Here is a 12,514-nt window from a genome sequence, read left to right as displayed (position 1 = left end):
GCTATGAGAAATCATCCGAGGTTGAATTCAGGAAAACACGCGTTGTCGAGTACGTAGAGCTCGTGAGAAAATCTATGTGATGCGAATCTCTTTATCGTGGATATTTCATTGTCAGCAGAGTATACAGAATATATAAACTCGGCAAGAATACAGAGATGAAATTCTTCAAATTAGTAATAACTTCAGCGAGTCAATCAAGATGTTTGTGATATAAACCAGGAAAAACTGAAAAAGGAACAAACTTATCAATATCTAATCAATGACATATATGTTTGTCTTAAAATGTATAAAAAATTAAGATATTTATAATGTATATTATAATGTAAAAAAGATTAAGATTATCAATTACAATAAGTAAATAAAATTTCTTTGTAAGGATCATTATTCTTCAAGTTTTTATGAAATGAAACAGGTCAGGTAAATTTTTCTTTGCCTTTGTCTAAGGGTCTGTCCCAAAAAGAACAGGTAGTAGTATATATTTTATTGTTAGTTTACTTATTGACCACTAGATGCTCCTTAATTGCAGTTTTTCCGATAGTATTCCTACACCTATCTCAAACTATATATATGAGTACAAATAAGCATAACATTGTATTGCACTTTGACTGTAGAAGTGTATATATATATATATATTCCAGTCAAAGTACTATTGTTTGCAGTACAGATATGTGCATGTGACATAAGTACGTATCACAATATTTTTTTTTAGTCTTTTAACAAACATAAGTACAAAATTTTGGAAAAGAAATTCTGATAAAATCAAATTTTTTCATACAATTTTCGCTAAAGTTTTTCCAATTTATGTTTATTCAGTTTTATAATTTAGCTTTTTACATTTTTGTATATTATAGACACAAAAACATGTGCATAATAAATAATGCAAAATAACGCACTAATAATGTACTAATAATAATCTATATGTATGTGTGTGTGTGTGTGTGTGTGTGTGTATGTGTGTGCGTGTGTGTATATATATATATATATATATATTATTGTATAAATACATATATATAAGTACATGCAATTTATATAAAAATAGATGTTTTAATATAATTATTAATTAATATGACACAAAACATTAATGAAGTTTCTTCAAAGATTGTTATTCTTCGAATTTTGTACAAAGAAGAGAAAATATTATAGTCTATCCATCTACCAAGAGAGTTGCGGTCATTTTAATAATTTTATCACACTCGTCGATTCTCAAATTTCACAAAAACCTCGGCGCATTAATTAAAGCTCCAATTAATTTTGATCATTCACGCGAGAGCTCAACTTGATGTAAGCAAAGTCAGCGACGGCAGCGTAGATGTTCGCCCTCTGAATTTTCGACCGGTATAACGCGTGGCGTTGCATAAAATGCATCGATCTTACAATTAAACGTAAGCTTCGTCACCGATGTAGAAACTGAGACTGCGAACATCGACGATATTTTAATGGCGACAACGAGACGACGGTGCATCGTTGTTCGCGCCGCGAACGAGAGACCCTTCGCCACGAGCCGAGATTGACGCGCGCGTTTCGGAATTCATTAGGTTTAATGTATGCGGCAGATTAATTCAAGGGGCAACAAAGCGGCCCAGGCGTTTCCTTTATGCGCGGAAAAAGGGCGGCGAGGATCGCCGGAATAAATGCATGCCGGGATACGAACTAAATCGAGAATCGTCGAGGAACACGAGAAACAAGAGTCTATCCAAGTTCTCGCCGACTCAAGTGATCATGTTAATCACCGAATGGAGACAGAAAAAAAAAGGCTAAGTGTCAAAAATATACGTTATTAATATATTATTAATATACGATAATAATGTATTAAATAACATTTTAAATAACTTTTATCAATTCATTAGATATGTAAAAAAATAATTAAAAATTGCAGTTATCAATAAAATTATGTAGAATACAATATCAATGTGTGCATTGACATAATTGTCATGTGAGATTAAGTCGAAAATAAAATAGTTGTGTCTCTAAACAATCGCGTAATTTTAAAATCTGATAATTATAGTTATTTAGGGAACTTCTTTACAAAAAAGGTTTTACGTGACTATGTGTGCGAGAGATATACTACAAAGAAACAGTTTATCGCATTTATCGTGTCCTGGATGAAGACAAATTAATGATAATAAGAGCGAAGGGCGGTTCGCGTAGAATTAGCTACAAACCATCACTCTCGCTGACTGATCGTTATCGGCAATTTGCGACATTTGCTCCTCCCTCGTGGGTGACCCGAGATCTCATCTCAGGACGCTTCTCTCCCGCCTGTTTCGCGTTTGTGTTGTACAAATGGGATTTCGTTGGTGAGAAATCGTTCCGCGACAAGAATCGACCTATCAAATAAATTTTCATAGTGTATTAAAATGTCGTTTTCTAATATACATTGTAATAAAATTTCGATCAATATACAATGGAAATAAAAATAATAATCGCCATTAAAACTGCAGTCTTAAAGAATCTTAGGTCGGTATTTATAGTCCTTATATTTAAGATGATCTTAAGATCATCCCGTTCAACCAATCAAATAGCCGCATAGCATCATTTTATTGGTTTGAACGAGATCTTAAGACGATCTTAAATATAAGATCGGACTATGAATACCGGCCTTAATGTATAATTTATATATTTAACGTTATCTTTAAAATTGCATTATTACTATTACATTACTTTAACTAAATAAATTTTACAACTTATCAAATTTTAGTATCGGCTACTTATTTTTTATTTCCACTGGTATGTATAATTACATCGAAATAATATATAGTTGTAGAATCTGTTTGGCTTTTTCGACTTCTTTTTTACGGAATATAGATTGAATCGGTCGCGAGACTCAATGGGCCAAAAATTCTGGCGATGTCTAGCATACTGATAATAACGGCGCGGTCGCAGGTCGTCCTGGCGCGAATGGCTAAATACAAATGAAAGATAAAAGACTGCGAAGGGGATCATGCCGGAGCGATTTAAAATAGAAGCGGCAACGATGAGAACGGCCCCATCATCGAGCCGCGATGCGGAGAACCTCGAAATCGTTAACAATCGCAGCAAGTGCAAGCAGGATCCATTGATGTGCGACCGCGCGTGTGAATATAACTGCCGAAGTGAAGTTTCCGTATGAAGCGGCATCCATCGTCCAGCTCGTTCCGTTTTTACGACACAAAGCTGTGCGATTTTAACTGAAAAATATATTACTTTCTTTCAACACCGCCGCGCAAAAAAATCGCGCAACAGAGTGATGTTTTTTAATTACTTTTTAATTATTATTAGTATTGATCAGAATTTACGAGATAATTTGAAAAAAGTAAATATTAGAATAGCATATAGTAAAAAAATATATATTATTAATAGATGTATATATATTATATTAATATTAATATAAAATTAATATTATTCATATTAATTGTATTATTAATAATTAAAAATAAATATATTAAAATATTATTTTTTTCCTATTCTAATATGCTGACTTATAAAGACTTTAATAGCGTTAATAAAGACAATAAAATGATCAAGATTTTAAGCTTTTAAAATTTGATAAGTTTAAGATTACAAATTGATTGAATATGCTTCGGCAAATAATTCGGCGTGTTATATTAAATTTTGCAGTTTCTGCAAAAATCACTTTATACGTACCATAACTCGATGTGTTATTCTGTCGCATATATGTATATGGGCTATTGTGTTTCTCTTATAGAGAGGAGACACTCTCGAAGAATGATGGTTATGGGAAAAGGAGTGCTTGAACACGGACGTTGGTCAGGCCCCTGCGGTTCCAATTACGATTGAAAGGCGCTCCTGTTTGTTCACCTCTTATAACTGCGGACTCTTCAGAGTCTCGTAGAACCGTACTCTAGTCCTGGCCACTTTCAAGCTCGATGAACGCGTTTCCATAGCAAATATGCGCGACCGCAGCTTCTTTCGCGAGAAAAGACTTTACATTCCGGCGTTTGAATACAATTAACACGCGATCCTTGCCAAGAGCAAGTTGAATAAATGTTGTAAACTCTGATTAGGCACAATTTAAATTAGGATCCGATTACAAATTTCCATCCTGTAAAATAAAATTCAGCGTTAGATATATTTTAATAATAATAATCTTTTTAATTATTCAATATGGGGAGTACATAAATTTCCATTCAAATGATAGTTATCATGACATTATTCTCTTTCTCTCTCTCTCTATTTATATATCTTTTATATCATATAATAGTATATATTTATGTACTCTGCAGAATGCATAATCTGACTGAAATAAGAAAATCAAATGGTTCTCGTGGATCGTTAGATTGAGCGCATTATATTTCCATAATGTACTTTCACGATGTCAGAAAACAGGGCGATACTGAAACGTACCGATTATCCGACTGCGTTCTTGCTTTCGTGCAAAGTGCCGAGTAATCAAAGGAACGATTGTCGTCACAAAGGTGCTTGATTGGCTCGTTTATGTTACGGTAATACCCAAGCTACTGGATGACACATAGAACCCTGCGGAGATACAAGTAGATATATCTCACCCCCTCTAACGAGTTTCCATGAAATCGCGCGTATATATAGTCAGCATTAAACACAGGTGTTTTGACTTGACAAATTTCATTACCAAATTAAATAAAATCGCAAAAAAATATAAATAGCATAATATAAATTACAATAATCAAAATTTGTTTGCGTTAAACTGTATTATATTGGTTTTATAAAAATATGAAGGTACTTTTTGTTGAATGCCAACTAAAATTTTTAAAATCAGTTATCATAATAACTTAATCACCATAATTTCAAGAATGATTTTATCATCATCTTACACCCTTCTTTGATATTATTCAATGTTTAATGATCGACCTTATGGATTAAGATTAACGCGTTATCGGGAAGAGAGATCTTGTGGCTGAAAACCCTAGGGGCAGTGGCGCACGAGGAGGATGTATCCCGTGGAGTCAGTGGTGTATCAGCGCGCCGAAGTTAGGAGGGTGACTTGTTTACTAGCGACAGTTGATTTGACAAAGCCGCGGGTCCATTTATACGAGCGAATATTACAGGAGCGCAGTCGAGGGGCGGCTTGTTATCCGCTCATTGAAGTTAACCACGGGGCTAAGTGCGCGCGGGGATGAGGACGGAGGCGGCGAGAGCTGGAGGGTCGGTGGGTGCGCCTGCGGTAGGGAGGGAGATGAGGAGGAAAACGGAGGGTAGAGAGAAGCGGTTTGCGCGAAAGCCCGCGGCCAATAAGAGGCCAGATCGCGTCGCCGCAGAGCAAATTCCACGGGAATGATGCTTTCTGCCAGATTATTCGACCGAGATTGAAAAGTTAGCGTTTTGGCTAGTTCGCGGCCTATCCATGGACCACTCCGCCGCTCTTTTATGTATACTTATATCTCGTCAGTTATATATGCCTATATGAAAAAAGTAGCAGAGCTGCGTTTCTGTAAAATAGTATTAGATTGTATTGTCGGAGAAACTCTATATTCTACATTTATGATAATAATTATAATAAAAGTAAGAATAATGATGTAGAACAATATATAGTAATAATATAAAATAAAATAATGAAAATAATATAATGTAATACATAATAATATAACATATAACAATAATAAAATAATATATAAAATAAAGCTTTGAAATTAGTTATATCAATTTGCATTTTACGGAGATTATATAAAAAGTGTCTCTCACCTCTCTACCGAATTAAATTTTAATGACGAACTTTTTAATATGACGACTTTCCTTTGGCAACCATCATCATTTTTGCGGGTTCTTAATTTTCAGCATTGTATGTCTTTATAGTCATTTTAAGCTGGAATAGAATCGCAGATAAAATTTGCAAACGTGCTGGGTCAAGCGTGCGTACCTGAAAATATTTACTTCTGTGTATTAACGTCGTGATGCCTGCGTTGTTTACTGACTGGTAAGCACTCTGAGATTCTCTGACACGTAGATAATTAATGCCCGCGACCAGGGCCGGCATGAATATATTTATGACGACGCAAAAGTACAATATTATACAGAAATAAATATAAATGTGGAAAAACTTTAAACGTCTGATATTAAAAACTTTGCGATTAAAAAAAATCAGGTACAAATGTACTATTCAATTAATTTCAAATGAATCCCTTTCAATTCGCGAGCTTTAATTATTATAAAATAAAATTTAATAAGAAATTTTAAAAAGTTGTAATAAATGATAAAAGAGAGAAACCTATAAAAAAACGATTGAGACATCTATAATAATTAAAAAAGCACAATTTCTTTATATACTTTATATTTATTCATCTGCATATTTTTTTTTTTTTGTATATGAGGTGTAAAAAGAAATCTCGAAAAATCCGTTGGGAGCAAAAGAGACGATACTTTTGAATAGGTCGGTGAAAATGAAAGAGGGCGACGAAGGGAAGAAAGTTTCCAGATAACCGACGCGGAAATACGCGGATAATGACTACTTTCTCATATCTTAATTACGGAATAATTAATTGGAATGTTTTGCCGTATACCCGAGGGTGCTCGACTAAACTGAGATGCGGTGAAGGTTGCTGCTTTTTCCTCCAACGAGAAGGGATACCTCGTTTTACGCGGCAAAAATTTCTTTCCTTTCACATTCTAGGTGATTCTACGCGCGAGAAATTAGGTAGGAAACTCTTCTTGCGAACAAATTCTCGGTTAATTAATTCGTAGACGCGCTTAATTGAACTATGATTTTGACAAAAGAATTTTTGTTAAATTAACTCCGTAAAGTATGTTTGTAGAAATATGGAATAATCACATTGATAAAAGCATGCTAATAGATTTTAAACTTTGTTAATTTCTCGATTAATAAAGGAGGGGAAACAAAAGCGTAATTAAATTGTACTTTATCCCAGAGCTTTTTTTCTTAAAAGCATTCAGTATGTAATTTGATGTAGAAATAAATTTGAATCAGCTCCTGTTACTCGCAATGATATTAAAATTTTCTTCATTCGTAAAAAAATAACTTTAATTAATTTTAGATTTGCTTTGAGATATTTTTTTAAAATAAATTAGAACAGATAACTCATTGTATATTTCTCCTTCGTTTGCCATCTCCAGCATTTTGTTAGTCGCTCATCGTTTCCAGTAGTTGTGTCAATATCTCGAAACCCCTTTGGACACTTCGTTATTCGTTATCGTGACACAACCGCTGTTGTAGTATTAACGGAACAATAGCGAGTCAGAAAAAGTTAGATCGCGCGCTGACGCAAAGCGAGGACGCGCCTTTGTTAGCGTTCAATTGTACTCTCTTTGTTCCAGACATTGTTTCCGGTAACTCTTTCGCGGTAACAAGGAAGAAGCTCAATTAGAACGGTTTGAGGACTTAAACGCCCAGAGGCTGCTGTGGTTTAAGAGGCAAGGATACGCTGACACTGATCTCAAAACAGTATTACCGCGAGCAGATTCTCTAATAGTGCCAGCATTAACGTGGTTATTGATTATACATGTTTTTATAAGAATATGAGAATATAAATCTTTCGAGTGTAAAATTATACACGTAACTTAAATGTCATATAAGTATTCAACCACTCGCAATTCTTAATAATTTGTTTGAACAAAAAAAAAAGTGAATTTCGGAGTTATCGAATTAAACATTTCCATGATAATCACATGTAAATTTTTCGACTATATCTATCACTTAATTATGTATAAACATAATTATATATTTTAATCTTTTATATTATAATATTAAATTTTTATAAATGATGTTGATTTTTATTTAGCTTGATGTGTGTGTATTTATATACCTGGTTGACGAGATATTTCTTATTAGGGATGGACTTTGGTCTATATCCGTATAATATAAAGGAAGTATCACACGTTCCTGCGCAGGCGTCATTCCTACGCCGACACAGTAATTTTCTCCTTCTGTTATCCTGTCGCGTCGCCGTTCCTATCTCAAAACCACCGTTATCTTTCGGCCGTTGCAGTAATTTCCAGCGTTCCGACGAAGTAATCGACGGAAAGATGCCTCGTTGACGATTCTGAATCAAAGACGAATTATTGATCAACGTTGTAAAAATACGGTATTCCATCTGCCTATCCATTTACCCATCATACCTGCGCACGAGGCGAGCTATCAGGATATTCGAAGTATCGGCCTGCGGTCATTACCCTCGTCCGGGTCCAGGGATGGAACAAGAAACGTCTAGGAGAAACTCCGTCACATGTATGATGCCCTAGTGGAAAAACAAGACCGTGCTTTGAAGCACAAATTGGGATAAATCCTGTTACTGTGTTGTAATTAGTATTCACCGCAATCAAACACCTCTCATCGTTATTTAAACTAAAGCGAATGTTCGCGAGTAGTTAATTTCCTAGTGAATATTTGTAGTTAAAATCTGTTCTCTCGTTTCTTTTCAAAATGAGGTTGACATTAAATCTTAAATGTAAAAATGCGCGCGAATCTTTTTTTATTATACCAATATGTAAATTTTTTCTCTTATAATATATTTTCTGTTATGTTTTCTAATACATTATTATTGGAATAAATAAAAATTCTTCTGTATTTCTGGAGTTTTTAATCATGTATTCCAGAATATTATAATGCATTAATATTAATGTTAATATTAATATTAAATTGTATATACCTGCCGGGGAGAAGCTTGCGCACACACAGCTGTGCGAATCGTTATCAAGGTGGAGTAAACAGCATCACGGTTGTTGCAGTGCAGCCAAATGTGTTGGTATATACATGTCACCGATACAGTCGTATGTAGTATGTTGTAGCGTTATTGGAAATATGCTCGAATATTTGGATATTTTTTCGGGCTTGGCTGCGTACCGTTTCATGATAGCCTGTGATCGGCGCCTGCAATTAAGACGAACAGAAGACGAATCGCGGTCGATATAAAAAGTACAACACAATAAAACGGTATCTATTCATCTTATCTTTCGTCTTGGACTCACTTTCCCGAGCCATCTCGTATAATCTTAACGCATATAATTCTCTATCCCCTGTTCTCGAGAATGTGAGTCTTAATCGAAAGCGCTCGAGTTTATATAAAAAAAAAAAAGGGTCTTCTATAAAAGCATCTTAAACATCCTTTCGCCTATTCTTGCAGGTAGGACAAAACCGCTGCTTTCGCGGGGCATAATATAATTTACGTGGATAATTTCCAGGCGCGCGTAAAATCGCACCGCGACGTCCTGCTATCCTGGCGCTCCTGGAACACCCTCCTACTCCAGAGAGTCGTATCGCGGTTCCCGGAAGCCTCCGCGCGGGAGCATTCCTGAGTTATAGCTTCCTGGTGGCGCGAATGCTTCTGGCGCCACTCTCTTGACGAGTGACAGGACGTTGACGAGCGCGTGTCGGGAGGATCAAGGCTCGCGTGTCTGACGCTCGTCGTCCGCTGACGCGGTGTCAACCGCGGAAAATTCGAGCCTGCATGCGGCCCTGTTACGGGGGATGCTTGCCGTTCGAAAGCGCATACGCCGCGGGGGTGGGAGCCGGGAAGGGTGAAAAAAAATCTTTCCTCACATGCTATCCTGATGCCGAGAATATTTGCGAGAAACGAACGCGTGCCGATTGGTCGTCGCGAAACTTCTGCGGCTGCGATTGACGTTCGTTTAACGGAATAGCTCATTAATAAGTGAAATTCTTTTAAGCGTCTAAATTCATCAGGGACAAGACACACTATAGTTCTCTCTCTCTCTGGATTTCGATCGCTGCTACGAATTATCTGATACTTGTTCATGATAAAATTTTGATTGTTGATTTACTGATAAAATTATCTCTATTTTATAATAATGATGGAATTATCTTTTAATTGACGAAAATCGTGTTCAAAAAGTAGACTGATAATGAGAAAGTTATTACGATACTGTATCCTTGTAAGATTAATTTAATATAAAATACCTACATTTATCGCATTCTATTTAACATTTCGTGAATTGTTGCTTCTCAAAAATCCTTCAAGAGAATATATATCGTTTCGTCTGGAGACCCGACATATTCACAAGAAAATCAGAAAAAAACAAGGTTACGTTTTCCTCAGGATATTACTTTTGGGAAGCAGGCTAGGTATCGTGTATTTCTCAGAAATATTTTGTCTTGCGCTTTTTATCGCGAACAAAATTATACATATATATATATATACACATCTATAAATATATTTTCTTCTAATATATAAGGTACATTTCAAATCTAAATAATATTTTGGATATAAATATGAAATAAATACCTTTTTAGTAAAAAGATTCATTATTTCTCATTGCACAAACACATTTATATGTATGTGTGCTTCTATCGCATCTCCCTGTCTCCCTGGCTCATGGCTTGGCTTATGGCGTCGAGTAAAATGTACGTCAAACATGGCGTAACCTTTTAGTACATACGTTCTCCGAACGGGGGCAGTAGCCAACAATGGCGCAAGCCGCAATCTCGTATCACCTGACGTTCCCTCTCCGCCTCTCTGCTTCATCATTGCTTTCAACACATTTCAACATATACATACTACACACACATATGGAATTACAATTAGGTAAAAGTGAGTAAAAGCCCATTTGTGTTACACTCATATATTGTAAATAATATTAAATACTTGATATTATAATAGGTTATATATTTGCAATAAGTGTCTACACTGCCACAAACATGAGTCTCTCTGTATCAAATTTTAAGAAACACAGTACTCACTGTCAACCAGGTTGGTTCTAATCTTATTGTAAACTATATATAAAAAAAAATGCAAAATAACAAATTAATAAGGATAAAAATGTATTATTAACATTAATAATTGTTTTGCTTATGTATATAATGCTATATGGATGTAGAAAAAAAAGAATTATAAATTATAATTATATTTCTTTCTTTTCAAGATGTTCATGTAATGGGTTGCGTCGAACGAACACAGGGAGATGGTATGGAAAATGTGACAGCGGACAAGGTTGAGAGTAAGCAAGGTCGAAATCGTCTAGGGGACACTCTCATCTATCATCCTACAAACCTGAAACAATTAAGGTCGACACCTCCAGTCACTCCTACTGGTACGATAGTAAACCTAGTGCCAAAGAATATTGATAATACAAAACAAGAGAGGCGTATTTTGCATTCCTTAAAGTCAAAAGAACCAAAATTTGTACCATATGAACCTTACAAGGCAGCTGTTAATCCAATAGTACCAATTGAAAAAAAGAACAAGAAATTATTTAGAAATGAGTCACGCTTGAATGCTACCCTTGCCCAGGTTGCTGCAATGAAAATTCAAGATAACAATATGAGATTGAAAGATTGTGCAAAGGAAAACGAGGAGAAAGTATTGGAAAATGAATGGGACAGTGAAAAACGAATGTACGAGGCTGAAATTCGTAAGCTGAAAGAAGAAAACAGTCAACTTGAAACTCAGTTGAAATTTCAAGCACAGGTATAAAATGATTATCTATTTTAATGCAACAAAAAATTTTATATTTAATATTTATAATATTTAAAATTTATATAATATATATTTTCACATATATAGGTCAATGGCGAATTAAAAAACTTGTTGGTCGCCGCAGTAGGAGAGGATCTGGAAACAAGAGTTCATTTGTTAACTGAAGATAAATTGCAACTTGCCAGAGCCCTGCTGAATTCTGCACAAAATTTATCTACGCATCAAGAACAAACAGAATGGTTGGCAGGCCAGTGTGAAGTTTGGAGAAGTAAATTTCTAGCTAGTAGGTAATTGACAGTTATTTCCAAGATTATATGGAATCGTTACTATTTTTATTTCTCTCATAGAATTTCTGTAACAAATTGTTCCATCAAATTTTAATGAAATAATGATATATCACTAAAGTAAAGCTTATTATAGCTTAATGGTGGAAGATTTAGCAAGATGGAAGGCTGCACTTTGTCAGAGGACAACAGAACTGCAGGAAACTATAAAACGCTTATTAGAAGAACACAATGTTATTCGCGATACATCTCTTAAAACGTACAGGTACATATAAGTTTTATAAGCATATTATGTACATCCTATATTGTATAATTTTATCAAATTAACGAACAAGTTTTATTTTTTTAGAATGCTCACAATTCTACGAGAGAAATTCGATCCAATAGGAGCATCTAACAAGAAACATGAATTAGCAAGTGCTAATATCATAGATCTGGCGCAAGGTTGTTGTCAACTCACGGAGATCTTGAAAGCCAGTCTTCTCAGTGGTATTCCAGATTCAGAATTACGGAAAGAAATTAATACAATTGGTTTGGATATGAAAACACTAGCAGAAAACAATGCAGAGAAGGTAGAGCTACTCGACTATTTCACCTTTATGAAAAGATATATCATTTTGATCGAATGATTTAATATTTATTAAACTAAAATATTGTAGTTGCTAATGAATCAAAAATTGCCCATGACCGGGAGAGAAGATATTGCCTGTTCCGCGGTGATGGGGGCGGCCGTCGCAGTTGGCGGACAAATGTTTCTTCCACGATGTGATACTAATAATATGACATGTTGTCCGCATTGCAGTGGCGAGATTAAACAGATTTAAAAACAATTCCATTTTTATATCTTCCATCTGAGTCTTTATACTAAAT

General features: G+C 35.0%; 2 protein-coding genes across 12 annotated transcripts; one reads left to right on the top strand and one right to left on the bottom strand.

The window, feature by feature from the left end:
* Window positions 1-798: 798 nt before the first annotated feature.
* Window positions 799-10,276, bottom strand: LOC140674397 (uncharacterized). Of its 10 annotated transcripts, none has more exons than XM_072907901.1 (11): window positions 10,170-10,276; window positions 8,577-8,797; window positions 8,047-8,187; window positions 7,734-7,970; window positions 5,848-5,909; window positions 5,659-5,779; window positions 4,757-5,405; window positions 4,345-4,476; window positions 3,625-4,042; window positions 2,742-3,167; window positions 802-2,327 (listed from the first exon to the last, which is right to left on the bottom strand). In XM_072907901.1, exons 3-6 carry the CDS (start codon window positions 8,095-8,097, stop codon window positions 5,770-5,772), a joined length of 360 nt encoding a protein of 119 aa, XP_072764002.1. In that variant the 5' UTR covers window positions 8,098-8,187; window positions 8,577-8,797; window positions 10,170-10,276; the 3' UTR covers window positions 802-2,327; window positions 2,742-3,167; window positions 3,625-4,042; window positions 4,345-4,476; window positions 4,757-5,405; window positions 5,659-5,769. The 10 variants fall into 10 exon arrangements, 5 of the variants coding, with proteins under 5 accessions (XP_072764003.1, XP_072764005.1, XP_072764006.1 ...); XR_012048203.1 differs by having other exon boundaries at window positions 803-2,327; window positions 5,834-5,909; XM_072907902.1 differs by lacking the exon at window positions 4,757-5,405 and having other exon boundaries at window positions 799-2,327.
* A 74-nt stretch (window positions 10,277-10,350) lies between these two features.
* On the top strand, window positions 10,351-12,474 carry LOC140674392 (golgin-45). Of its 2 annotated transcripts, none has more exons than XM_072907890.1 (7): window positions 10,351-10,475; window positions 10,545-10,634; window positions 10,807-11,351; window positions 11,448-11,647; window positions 11,781-11,909; window positions 11,994-12,216; window positions 12,304-12,474. In XM_072907890.1, the coding sequence occupies exons 1-7, from the start codon at window positions 10,352-10,354 to the stop codon at window positions 12,466-12,468; spliced, it is 1,476 nt and encodes a 491-aa protein (XP_072763991.1). In that variant the 5' UTR covers window position 10,351; the 3' UTR covers window positions 12,469-12,474. The 2 variants fall into 2 exon arrangements, with proteins under 2 accessions (XP_072763991.1, XP_072763992.1); XM_072907891.1 differs by having other exon boundaries at window positions 10,352-10,469.
* Window positions 12,475-12,514: the final 40 nt, after the last annotated feature.

This window comes from Anoplolepis gracilipes, chromosome 16 (genome assembly GCF_047496725.1).
Source record: "Anoplolepis gracilipes chromosome 16, ASM4749672v1, whole genome shotgun sequence".
NCBI lineage: Eukaryota > Metazoa > Arthropoda > Insecta > Hymenoptera > Formicidae > Anoplolepis > Anoplolepis gracilipes.
This window is presented reverse-complemented; position numbering and strand designations above follow the sequence as displayed.

Excerpts from the sequence above, each read along its gene's own strand:
- LOC140674397 (XM_072907902.1), bottom strand. The coding sequence starts at position 8,097 with ATGACCGCAGGCCGATACTTCGAATATCCTGATAGCTCGCCTCGTGCG. Across the intron at positions 7,971-8,046 it reads ATAGCTCGCCTCGTGCGCAG|AATCGTCAACGAGGCATCTT; the intron begins GTATGATGGGTA and ends TCTTTGATTCAG. Across the intron at positions 5,910-7,733 it reads AGAAATATCTCGTCAACCAG|AGAATCTCAGAGTGCTTACC; the intron begins GTATATAAATAC and ends TCTACGTGTCAG.
- LOC140674392 (XM_072907890.1), top strand. The coding sequence starts at position 10,352 with ATGGCGCAAGCCGCAATCTCGTATCACCTGACGTTCCCTCTCCGCCTC. Across the intron at positions 11,910-11,993 it reads ACATCTCTTAAAACGTACAG|AATGCTCACAATTCTACGAG; the intron begins GTACATATAAGT and ends TTATTTTTTTAG. Across the intron at positions 12,217-12,303 it reads CAGAAAACAATGCAGAGAAG|TTGCTAATGAATCAAAAATT; the intron begins GTAGAGCTACTC and ends AAAATATTGTAG.